Genomic DNA, 12,571 nt, shown 5'->3' on the forward strand with positions numbered 1-12,571 from the left:
CAAAATATTTGAATGAAACGAACTTTATTCTACATTACTAAAACACAAAATTACCCGATTATCTGATATTGGTCTATAAAGGGGAACCTGCACCAAGAAATACATTTGGATCATGAAAACATAAAACAAGAAAAAAGGAGGGAAAGCAGGACATAGATAAGCTCAAGTTCGGACACATGAAAGTGAGAAAATTAAAGGGTGTACAATGCTCAACAGACTATGGTCACCAAAAGGGTGCTCTGATGGAAGCTAGATACACTGCAATAACAAGTAGTGTGAATGTGGAGTTCAGATTTAGCCTTATTTGGACAGAATACTCTGAGATTTTCTTACAGAGAGAGGATGTCACCCTCTCAAAATGTTACCCTGCTACTGACCCTGACTTCACCTTTACTAATGTCAACTTCAGTCTTGTTTAGAAGAAAAACTAGTTATTTTAGCAGAGCATCAGACCAGCAAAATAGCTGATTTGTAACCGAGGACAAGCTTACATAACTTACATAACCTCACTGCCTCAACAACACACTCACCCTGACTGCTCCACTTCCTTCCCCACATTCATTCACACAAAAATGCACTTAAATTTTCCCCCTCATATACCACCATCCTCAAAATAATGTCTGCACTACAATTTATTGAAGATTTTTTTGCCTCTTACAACGGTCTTGCATACTCGTACATAAATATACCATATATTGATTGTGTCAAATGTAAATTTCCCCGTTGTGGGATAAATAAAGGATTATCTTACCTTATCTTATTGAGAGGGAATGCTCTTCGTGTTGCATATTGTACCCACTGTGGACACGTGTTATCAGTCTAATTCTTTATCTAATCAATTTGTAAACAATTATGGTTTAATTATCTATACATTAGGGATGTAAAGATTAATCGTAAAATTGTGATAAATCGATTCAAAGGTCTCAACAGTCACATCTGTACTCTGAAAAATGAATCACAATAATATTGTGAGCGTCAGCAGCTGTACAGCAGAGGCGGTTGGCAGTTGCAGAGCAAGATTTTGAAATTGAGGACCCACCACCGTCTTTTAAATCGGAGGTGTGGAAGCATTTTGACTTCCCCCAGACAGAAAATGAAAGAGGTGAGAAGACAACAGACAAGACAAAAACTGTGTCCAAATATTGCAAGAAGACAGGGAACTTCACAAACGGCACAACCAACATGATGCAGCATTAACCGAACACCACAATGAGAAGCTCACCTCCCCTTGTTGCGAGGAAAAAAACCATTAAAAGGCCCCTAAAGGAATCGTTTTCAGTCATAATTTGTCTACAGTCTCATTTTGTAAAATAGATCGTGAGATAATCGTACCGTGAACCCAGTATAGTGAATTGTATAGTGAGTTGAGTGAATCGTTACATCCCTACTTAATGCTTAAATGTAATACTCAAGACAGACCTGTAGCATGTTGGATATTGTTTAAACAAACCTCTGCAAAAGAGAATTTATACTACCGCAATTGGCTTAAAGGTCAGATGATGTTATACCAAAAGAAACTTAAGCATTACCCACCTTTAATGCCCCTCTCTTCAACTGTTTTGATATTGAATGTTTTTTTGTCTCTACGACATTCCTTTCCTTTCTTGTCTTGTTGTTCTTCCCAATTCAAAGTCCTCAGAGCTATTTTAACCTTGCTGATGGTACCTACTGTAGGAATAAGTAGAGTTGTTTTTGGGATTCTAGAAAGTTTCATATTGCCTCTAATGTTATATCCTTTAAATCCCCCGGAAAATAACACTCAAATGAACACACAGAATCAAAGATGAGGACCTGATGGTTAAGTTGAACTTGATGTTTTTTCTTCCTCTACGTCAGTGTGTCCTCTGTATTTCGACTGACAGATGTGTATCTCCTCTGTGTCTCACCCTTCTCCGTCTCCTGCAGTCACTGCATCAATCAGATCCTGGAGAGCGTCAGTCACATCCACCAGCATGACATTGTGCACAGGGACCTCAAGGTGAGTTATTACACACCTGTTGTAAATATGACAGGACTTCCTACACTATCTAGCAGCACAAACACTCAGACATATAACATAGCACAATGTTGTGAGGGCAGACCAAAGACATTTGTAGGGTTTCATAACAGCCCTAAACACACACACACGTGCAGACGCCAGGCTGTAACGCTAAGAACAACTTAAGTGTCATCCCTCTTTCTCGTCACCTCTTTTCTCCCCTCATTTCTCTATATTCCAAATGTTCCTCTCCTACAATCCCTCCCCTTTGTCCTCTTTCCCCACCTTTCCTCTTCTTCCTCTCTTTTTCCCTTTCCCCCCTTCCCCTCCATCCTGCACTGCTGAGGAGTGACGAAAGCAAACCAGCTGCTATTAATAGCAGGTCTGGTGGTGCGATGACAGTCAGTGACGATTTCCCTGCAGCAGGACTGTTCGCCCCAAGCAGACACCAACAGCCCTCTGACCTCCACAGCTGTTTTTGATTTGATTTGAACAGTAACAGGAATGAAGAGAGCAAAGTGAACTGAGATTTAAACACCTGGATAATTGCACAACATGTTTATTACCAAGGCTGAGTTCAGAGGCCGTAACTTTGATAGTACACTTAACAATCTTGTCCATTGCTTTTATGAGACAGAAGAAAATCAGAGCAGACAAACATAATTGAATTATCTCTCTGTTTTTGTTAGAGTGGTGTAAATGGATTTAACCGGCTTCTCATTGATGGGTGTTTTAGCTTGCACATAGATCTTGCTGTCTAATGAACTTTGAGCCGAAGAGTTTTAGAGAGATGAGATGACGAAAATGTTGGTGTGGACAGAGGGCAGAAATGACATACATTCAGTTCAATGCGCAACTTTCTTAATGTGTATTCAACTGTATCCGTGCTGTATCATTACTTACAAACTCATTCAGCCAAAGAGCAGTTACATCGATTGACGTATATTTTAAAATCTAATAGTGTTTACCAAAAGAAATGCCTTATGTGTCAGGCTGAATTCGGGTGAAATGTGTCTCAAATAAAGCACAAGAAGCAGCATCAATTTAAGCCTTGGATCTTAATATTTATCCTAGTTTAACCATTATAGTCCATTACATTATATCACTCTCATTTCGCAGGTAGCTTCTGTAAAGGGTTGGAATAAGCTGATGCGGAATTCAATATAGTGACTCAATAAGCTAATGTGAACTAAAAAGGCACCAATTATTTGACTTCCTAGGTGTCCTGTGATACACTTCCAAAACAATGCTATGAGCTCCATATCTGCTGGTTTTAGTGATTTGTGCAACTCTATAAAATATTATATATGAATGTCTTGTTTAAGGCTTGATTTGATGCCCTGTTTTTAAAAATAAAGTTAAATCAGCTTCAAGATGTTAATTTCTCATAGAACAAAACCTTCAGCTTTAAAGGAAGCTACATTTGATTGATTTTTTTTTACCGTTTTTCGAGAACGTCCAGGGGATTTAGCAGAATTGGAAGCATGAAAATACTAATGATGCCAACAAAGGGTGCCATGAAGAGGTGTGACCCCCACATATCATATTTTTGCCTCTCTGTCACCTTGGGAGGGCCTCTTGCTGAAAGGAAAACAGGAATTACAGAGAAAGAGTTGAGTGCTCTTGGCTGGTGGTAGACTGGGTTGCCATGGTAACTGTGGGGGTGAGGTCACCCGGCTGCTGCAGCACCAGCAAAGGGACTCATTATGCCACCACCCATCTATCTGTCGCTATCTGTCTCATTCTGCCTCATTCTTCATCAGTTTAATTTCTCTCCAATTGTTCCAGCTCGATAGAAACTGTGGTTGGAAGTAGGGATAGATAGATTGATGGATTACTAGATGGAGAAAGAGAAACATCCAGACTGTCAGATGAGAAGAAACAGGCTTGGCGCTTAAAGGAAGTTACAAGTGTCAGACTTGTTTACCTTGCCAGGTTTGTGGCAATGAGGACGGATACAAACTTTTACCCTCTACACAAACAGATTTAAAACAAAAAATATATTGTCTTGGTTTTCTTCTTTTTAGAGGGCAGATGCTTTAAACGTCGCTATGTGGGAGCTCCATTGCTAGCATTCATAGAGTCAAGTGCTACATTTGTGAATTAATTGTGCATGTTTAAGAGTTTTTAAAATCGGTGGTTTTTAACCAATTAATCAAAAACACATTACAGTATGCCAGGCCTACATTAATCATCCTGTAAGAAGGTAACTATTACCAATGAAGGATGCTAGCACTAGCCTGTCCACCATAGGTCATGTGACTCTGCCTTTCATTGCTCAGTATAGGCATTCCTTTTGCCTATTTCCCCTCAATCTTCGGATTTTTAAAGGCAGCTTAATACCCCAAGAACATGAGTTATATGATCATTGAGCTTCATAAGCTTTTTTTTCTGACACTGGACAGAGACTTACGATCATAGACAATTTATTATGTTTGCATTAACCAGCATTAACTGTACTATTTCATTTAGCAGCATACCTTTCTTTGTATGTAATCTGTATGTGGATAGGCAGTGAAATCCAGACAGACAGACAACCATTCAAATAAAAAAAAATAACAAACTAAATGTCAAAAACAACTGAAAACTAACATTGCAGAAAGCTCCTTGTCTGCCCCACAGAAAGTCTTCTAACAAGGATTTCACAATTCTCACACAGCTTTTCGAGCCTTCATGCATGGGATCACGTATAAGATGTCATTTTAAGTTTTTGAAAAGTCTCGGCTTTCTGCCATAGGTTTGTCATAAGAGAGACAGTATCAAAATATGACAGCTCACTTAGAAGGTCTTTCCTTTGGGGGAGGCCTTTGAAGCCTGTTTGACGAAATCATGCCTCATTACAGTAGATGTGATCAGGTCCTGCAACTCATCCAGTCATGCAGACGTGTTGAACATGTCTTGAAGCAGGGTACAAGATTATTTATTTTACCCTTAAATATATTTAAATAGATAGTATTTCTTTATAAGTATGCACGAGCACACATTGAACAAACTGTTTCTTTTAAATGATTGATTGTAACTTATTGTTTATTAAAGTGATGATTAAAACATGACGTGAAATTTCTTCAATTGTATGATTTGCTTTTCTTTTGCTTGTGTTGTTTTGTAGACTTTGAATTTAAGATAGACACAATTTCATATTTTTTTTTTTTTTTTAACTATAAAAAAGACAGAAAACTTAATATTGGCAATAGTCCCAAGTTTCAACCTGAGTAAGAAATGTCTTTCTAAAAAGCTCTTTTCCTCTGTGTGTTGCAGCCAGAGAATCTTCTCCTGGCCAGTAAGATGAAGGGAGCAGCAGTGAAGCTTGCTGACTTTGGTCTAGCCATTGAGGTGCAGGGAGACCAACAGGCATGGTTTGGTAAGACATTTCTACTTCTACTTCTCTTTAGTCATCCCACAGTGTTTCCTTCTGCAAGAAAACCAACAGCACTAATTGAGAAAGTAAAGTATTAAATTGATATGAGAACAGCAACAGTTTGTCTTTCAGTACATAATGACAAAATGTTAATACTGTTGAAGAGAGTGTATGAGAATGTTTGAATAGTCCTGAATGAAGTTTATGTGACAAACTTTCACTAAAGCTGTCTAAGTGATGTGAACTGTGTGTTACAGTAAGTCTTGTAAAATTGTTGCATTTTGAACAACCATGTGGAGTTTTGAAATTACTATTTTAGTTCTATATTAAAATTAGGACTAAATAGAATAGAATAGAATAAACACTATCTTTTGTGCACATTTTTGTGCTTTTGTTACACTGCTCATATTATTTTGTGTTCTGAAAGAATAATCAATGTGATTATTACTTTAAAAGGACAGTTTTCACTGAATTGATGAAATTTAATAATGGTACAATGATTTATTTGCAGGTTTTGCAGGAACTCCAGGGTATCTATCACCAGAGGTGTTGAGAAAGGACCCTTACGGCAAACCAGTGGACATATGGGCATGTGGTCAGTTTTTTAAATTTCACTTTCTGTCTTATTTTTTTTACATGATACCTACTAATGAATAGGAAAAACATTTCCCTGAAACTACACTACAAATGCTTTTTATGTATAGTATTTCTATATATGTGCTTACATGGGTTCTGTGTGTATTGCAGGTGTGATACTGTACATCTTGTTGGTGGGCTACCCTCCCTTCTGGGATGAGGATCAACATAAATTGTACCAGCAAATCAAGGCTGGTGCTTATGATGTGAGTACTTACATCATCATGATGTAGTCACCTTCAGGACAGGGGCAACTTAACAAAGTTCAGTTGAAGAACATGTTCTGAGGTGTGATATGACCCACACTCTCAGCATTTGGTTTGCATTTTTTTGTGTCACAGCAGATATTGCAGGCTTCTGACGTAACCTCCCAAACCCATGGAGCCTTGCTTAATGGGGAAAGTTTTGTTTAAGAATTTTTAAAACGGTAATTACGTACAAGAAAAGCTCTGTACCTCAGCTCCCAACAGGTGCTGAACACACAACATTTTCATATCGTTAGGCTGTAAAGCTGATATAAAACTCAAAACCTTGAGATAAGACATTAGTGATGAACTATCAGTGAGCAGTGGGCTTATTTATCAGAGCTTGTCAAAGTACTCTTGGAGATAAGAATCTATCACCCATAATAATATCCATAATTTGAAACAACCACATCTAATGACTGTGCATATTATGAGCATTGTTATGAAGTAACTGTGACAAGCATGGGTAAGTCATACAGATACCTTCAATCTCTTTTTTTCAACCCTTTATAGGTGCAACTTGACTCTACGACTGACTCTACCACTGACTCTACCACTGAGCCACAGCCGCCCCTAAGGAAAAGGGTGGCAGAAATCTCTTTTTTTTACATCCTTAACATTTCTTCCTCTTTATTTTCCTTCTTCAGTTTCCTTCTCCGGAGTGGGACACAGTGACCCCTGAGGCCAAGAATCTGATCAATCAGATGTTAACCATTAACCCTGCCAAGCGGATCACTGCCGACCAGGCCATCAAGCATCCCTGGGTCTGCGTAAGTCACACTTGTCTTCTTCCGGATTTCAAATCACTTTTTTCCCCCCAGCATTAAAAAAGAAAAACATCTGTATATGTTTGTCTCGACCAACGAGGAATTATGTTATTATAGTGATGTTATTATGTCAAAATGATTGATTTAGCTGAAAAACAAAACAAAAAACAAGATGAAGTTGTATTATCAGGACTTTTCATTGTATTTGATCAAATAGGAGTAAAAGCAGTGAATTCATAGATATTGTGATTTCCTCTCCTCTGCATACAGCAACGCTCCACTGTGGCCTCCATGATGCACCGTCAGGAGACTGTGGAGTGTCTGCGCAAGTTTAACGCCAGGAGGAAACTGAAAGTGAGTGTGGACACATACTTCTACACACACACACACACACACACACACACACACATGCTGTTGTCCTCGATTAGAGATAAACTTGTCATCATCGCATGCTAAGACCTAAACTGGAAATCATTACAACATGGATTTCTGACTCGGCACACAAATCCCTGTAATGTTGCTTTATTTTGTCCCTCTAGGGAGCTATCCTCACAACGATGCTGGTGTCCAGGAACTTTTCAGGTGAGCTTTGCAGTGATACAAATCATATAACATAGATGACAATAACATTTGGTCCTTTGACTCTAAACAACGAGAGATGCAACACAAAAATCCAGCTGGGTATATAGAAAGAAAAGGGGTTTGTGTAAAAAGAAAAAGTTATTCTCTTCTGTCATTCCAACAAGAAAGACAGGTACACCTCTCCCTGGTCTGATCTCTCATGCAGGTCAAGGAACAGACATTACTGATTGTCTTCTGCTTTACTTCCTGTCTGCGATCAATACTTTCTTCAGCCTGAATCTAATTTTCTTAACCACAAAATTGTAGTCCTGTCCACATTTGCTCGTCAGCCTTCTTGGCTGCTCTGATTTTCCACCTTGTAAGTAGTTCGATCACTGAAACGCAGTGCACTTCAATTTGAACACCCAATTTGCAGGCAAGATGATGGCCTAGCAAGTTAATGGATAATGCTATTTGCCCTGTGTTTATATGATTTAGTGGAAGCAAACAAGCTCCTGTGGTTAACAGCCATCCGCTTTCTAATGTTCAGGATCTGTCAAGACTGAAAAATCAAGACGGGCCAAAACTCCAAATGTTTTTATGCATAACTATAGGCAAGGAAGTGTTCTTTGAAATTAGATTTTAAAAATAGGGATGCAGGTTTTTTGTGTGTTGCTTAGAGGATATCCCGTCTACTGCAGTGCTTCACTTCATCCTAATAAAATGACCATAGGTATCACATGGTCAATTCCTTAAATGGCACAGGATCAGTATGCCATCTTCAACTAAACACTTTCCAGATCTATGTGATTCTTGTCTGAAACGCTGGAGTTTATTGGAGGCTATCCTGCTTCAGTGAGGCTCTTGACCCACCTATGCCTCCACATTGAATCCCTCTCTGTCCAATAGTGGGACGGCAGCATACCAGCCCTGCCGCTACCACCAGCACGGCCACAATGGCACAGGAAGGTACGTGTGCTCGAGGGGGTGTTGGAGTCGGGCACTGCCAACTTCAAACTCAAGCTATTGATCCTGCTGCTTGAAACTCTCCACCTCGTGCCTGCTGCTACTGCACAGTGATGAAACACCTTTGAATGGTTGTCATTGCACTGGGGCATCCTACACACACACACATACACACACACACAAATAAACATTTAAATAGAAACCACAAACAGCTCAGTTTTTAACCTTTCAGCACTGCAGCATGTTTTGATGCTCTAATGAACTGAGCTCCTCTTCAGGACAGGCTATTTAATTTCCTGTTGAACACAACAGCCATTTAACTGACACCCAGCATGACCCTCTGACCTCCATCTAAGTGCTGCAGCTGCCACCTAACAAGGCTCTGTTTACACATCTCTGCATTAACACAACAGGCCGCATATCTTTTTCTTCTGGTGCAGAAGATGTTTAACCTTTTATACTACAAATGGAAATGGACACATCAACATTCAACCTCCATATAACTCCCAGTTTTCCTCCTTTTGAACTGGTCTGTACCCACAATACTCAGATGCCCAGTCGATGCCTGCCTGTGATCGCTTCAACCTTCCAACCGCATGGCTCTGGCACTAACGCCAGCCGAGCATGTGTATGAGCGTACAGCACAGTATGCCTAACTGCATGGGAAGCTAGATAAACAGAATGTAAAGTGCACTGTGTTATCTTTGTTTTTTCTGTCTCCTCTCTCCTGCCTGTTCTGTTGTTTTTGTGTGAACAAACAAAGCCACTGAAAACCTAAAAGTGTCACTATGCTTTAAACTAAGTGCTGGCATGAGTGTCAAACAGCATCTCAAACCACATCCCCTCAGACCTTTTAAAACACTGAATTTAAGGGAGCTTGCTCCAAGACCTTTTTCTTAGATTTTCTGAAAGCATCCATGGCAAGTAGTGAAAACCAAATAAAGTCTTGCGGGTAAACAACTCGATATATTAATGTTTTCCATTGGGTTCCTCATCATGCAGTACAACACGTAAGAAGAGATCCAACTAGGACAAGTATAAAGACATTTTCAATGATATAAATGACAATTAATCATATAAAACACTAAAGCCATAGGTATTCAAAGATAGATGTACTCTATGCAGTGAATGAGGGTAAGATACTTATAGATGTAAGAAGAAAGAGGTGAAATAAAGGAGAACCAACAATGACTTGACTTTTAGCAATTAAATACAATATTTAAAAATATTTAAGTACCAATTAAACACAACTGTAGAGTAAAAACTTTTCTGTCAAGAAAACAAAACGCAATGTCTCTGCCTCATCATCCAATATATTGCCATTACCCCCTTACTATCATGACCTTTACCACTTCAAGCATTTAATCTAACACTTGCCATTAAAGGGAATCCTTATTCTGTTGAGTGTTTGGCTTTATAGTTTTGAAAGGCTTACATTTTCCCACTCTTATTGAGCCTACTTAGTGTTGTCTTATTGCCCATTTCTAACTGACAACCAGACAAGCACAACATCTTCCTGCTGTCCAACACACTGATCTCAGTAATCCCTGTTAGTAAGATCTTTCATGTGTCGTTCCCCTGTTTGACAGCTGGTGTTTGTCATACTGAGCCCTTTAAAGGTAAATGGCGGTCATGTGACGAGCGAGCTGGTTCCTTAAAGTGCGTTCTTACAGGAGTTACGGTTGGATTGAGTGATTGGGACGGTACAATGATAAGTTGCTGTGACGGATATCTCTTTAAGCCTGTTTCTGATTTTTTTCTTCACTCTCTGACCATAATGATGATGGCGTAATGTACAGTGAAGGATATGGTTCTTAGGTAATGGTGATAGGTTTCTGAACGGTTAAAATTACACTGTGAAGTCGATGCTGCATGCCACCTTTACTACATGCACCCACCACCTCTGTCAACAAATATCTTTAACCTAAGATAAACCTGACAGGTGTTTGTGTCTTCACTTGTAATAGTCCGTTTTCAGTTGAGATGCAGATATTAAACACGGCAGTTTCCTTTCCTTTTATTGCCTTCCTTCTTACTTTATAAATGGAAGGTAAGGGAGGATGACTAGAACATGACTAACACCAATCTGAGTGTTTCAATACATAATAACTACCGGTATATGTTTTATATGTCTTTGTTTGTGTGTGCATGCTTGTGGACATTTTCCTTCAGTGCCCTGTTGTTTTTAATTCCAATTTTTGATGTGGTCAAAGTATGAATGCATGCAGATGATGTGTGAACATAGGGGAACACAAAGTTTCCTGTACACTGAACATGTTTTATCACAGTAAACAGTGTTTGTTTTTTTTGTCTCATTATTTTCTGCTAGTCAAACACAGTTGACAATGTTAGCTGTATCACACTGGAAAAAAAAAAAAGTACAGTTAGTTTACACTAAGACACTAACAACAGGTTGTTATTGATGAAAGCATCCTATGGTTTTAGTAGCTCATTTATGTTTCTATTTTTATTCATCCAGTCATATTTGCTCCTGTGAGGCTTCAGTAGAATGATCTATTCTAATGTTTTGTTTGATCTACTTTGAATGTTTGTTGTTGAAACTGTAACTGATAAATATTTTACAAATGAAAAAGTAGATCAAAAGTAAAATAAAGCTCTCAAAGCTGTGAATGCTACTCTCCTCAAAGCTCTTTTTTTTAGTTCATAATTATGTCAAACATTAGACTTGCTATACATTTTTACTTGTATATATATTTACTTTTTTTATGTGTTTTTGGCTGAAATAGACTTAGTTAAACGTTTTTGTAATCTCTATCAAAAAACGAGGTGTATATTGGCTGTGGAAAATCAAGCTGAAGTTTCTTCAACACCATGAGCATGCAAAAGCAGCATCTAAAACTGTGTCCTCACCATCTTTTCTCTCCTTCTTCCAGCATGCAAAACCTTACTAAACAAAAAGTCGGACGGAGTGAAGGTAAGCTCCCTCTTAAATGAGGGATTTTTAACTAGACTGTCTAACTTATCAACTGTCTTACTCTCCTGTCTTCTACTGTCTCTCACCCCACATCCTCTCTCTCGTTTCTTTGATAGTGGAAGTGTATGAAAAGCAGTATGCTCTTCTGTTAGTATATCTACTGTCTTTCACATGTTTTTTGATTTGCTCAGGGAAATGGATTATTATAGAAAAATAAGGAAAAAAAACAAAGTAGCAGCTTACTTATGTTTAGCAGTTAATTGCGGTATGAGGTCAAAGTTAAAGGAAAGGAAATAATACGACCAAAAGCCTTTAAAATGTTGTCTTTTTTTAACCACCAGGTTTTTCTCTCTCTTTGATTTGAGCTACAACTATGTCTTGGCGCTCACTTTTCTTTGACAGTTTTCTTTGGACAGTCCGTGTCAATGCATGCAGTGAAGCACCCTGATCAACAAGGGCCAAAACAACACATACAGTAGCTTGATCAATTAATAAATCTCCCCAAAAACAAGACCAGAATATTATTGAAATACATTGCATAACCATTTTCCCCCTCAAAATGTTCAGTTATCCTGTAAAAAAACCAACTCCTTTTTATTGTTTTTTTTTTTTTGCCTACTGTTTCTTAATGGTCCTCTGAAGCCCTTTTAGTATCCCTTTTTCTAATCTTCGTTTCACCCTGTGCAGCTTTTTAGTTTTTCTCTCTTTCTGGGATCGATCTTACAGCTTCACTTCTCCTGTTCTGATTAGCTCCTTGTTTCCCGATGAACCCTTATTTTTCCTCCTCCTTTCCGTTGCTATCTGTCAGAAAAGGAAGTCCAGCTCAAGTGTTTGTTTGATGGTGAGATCTGTTCCGTCGTTTTTGTTACTTTTTTCATGGGTCTCTTCTCTTCATCTTTCTGAGTATATCCCCCTCCGTTCCTTCCCTCCCTCCTCTCTGTTTCTTTTTTTTCCCCCCGCTGGGTAGAGATGCTTGAGGCGTCGGCCATGACAGTTTCTGTCTTGTTCAATACTGTACATGTTGGATTCTCCAACTCCATCCAACATCTTTGCATCCCCTTCTGCCATAAGCGCCACCAAAACCATTTCAGCTCTCGACGAGTGACACAAACACATTCACATTGA

At 38.8% G+C, this 12,571-nt stretch overlaps 1 protein-coding gene across 32 annotated transcripts in view; it reads left to right on the forward strand.

Moving 5' to 3' along the window:
• Positions 1 to 12,571, forward strand: part of camk2g2 (calcium/calmodulin-dependent protein kinase (CaM kinase) II gamma 2) — a 61,519-nt gene that overhangs the window by 32,124 nt on the left and 16,824 nt on the right. For 10 of the 32 annotated variants that reach the window (XM_065959522.1, XM_065959523.1, XM_065959526.1 and 7 more), the window contains exons 6-15: positions 1,906 to 1,978; positions 5,237 to 5,339; positions 5,848 to 5,931; positions 6,084 to 6,178; positions 6,865 to 6,987; positions 7,255 to 7,338; positions 7,524 to 7,566; positions 8,455 to 8,514; positions 11,406 to 11,446; positions 12,255 to 12,287. In XM_065959522.1, the coding sequence (XP_065815594.1) occupies positions 1,906 to 1,978; positions 5,237 to 5,339; positions 5,848 to 5,931; positions 6,084 to 6,178; positions 6,865 to 6,987; positions 7,255 to 7,338; positions 7,524 to 7,566; positions 8,455 to 8,514; positions 11,406 to 11,446; positions 12,255 to 12,287 (739 nt within the window). The remainder of the gene's footprint in view (positions 1 to 1,905; positions 1,979 to 5,236; positions 5,340 to 5,847; positions 5,932 to 6,083; positions 6,179 to 6,864; positions 6,988 to 7,254; positions 7,339 to 7,523; positions 7,567 to 8,454; positions 8,515 to 11,405; positions 11,447 to 12,254; positions 12,288 to 12,571) is intronic. The other 22 variants (XM_065959525.1, XM_065959528.1, XM_065959530.1 and 19 more) reach the window with 3 other exon arrangements.

This window comes from Labrus bergylta, chromosome 10 (assembly GCF_963930695.1).
Source record: "Labrus bergylta chromosome 10, fLabBer1.1, whole genome shotgun sequence".
Classification (NCBI taxonomy): Eukaryota; Metazoa; Chordata; class Actinopteri; order Labriformes; family Labridae; genus Labrus; species Labrus bergylta.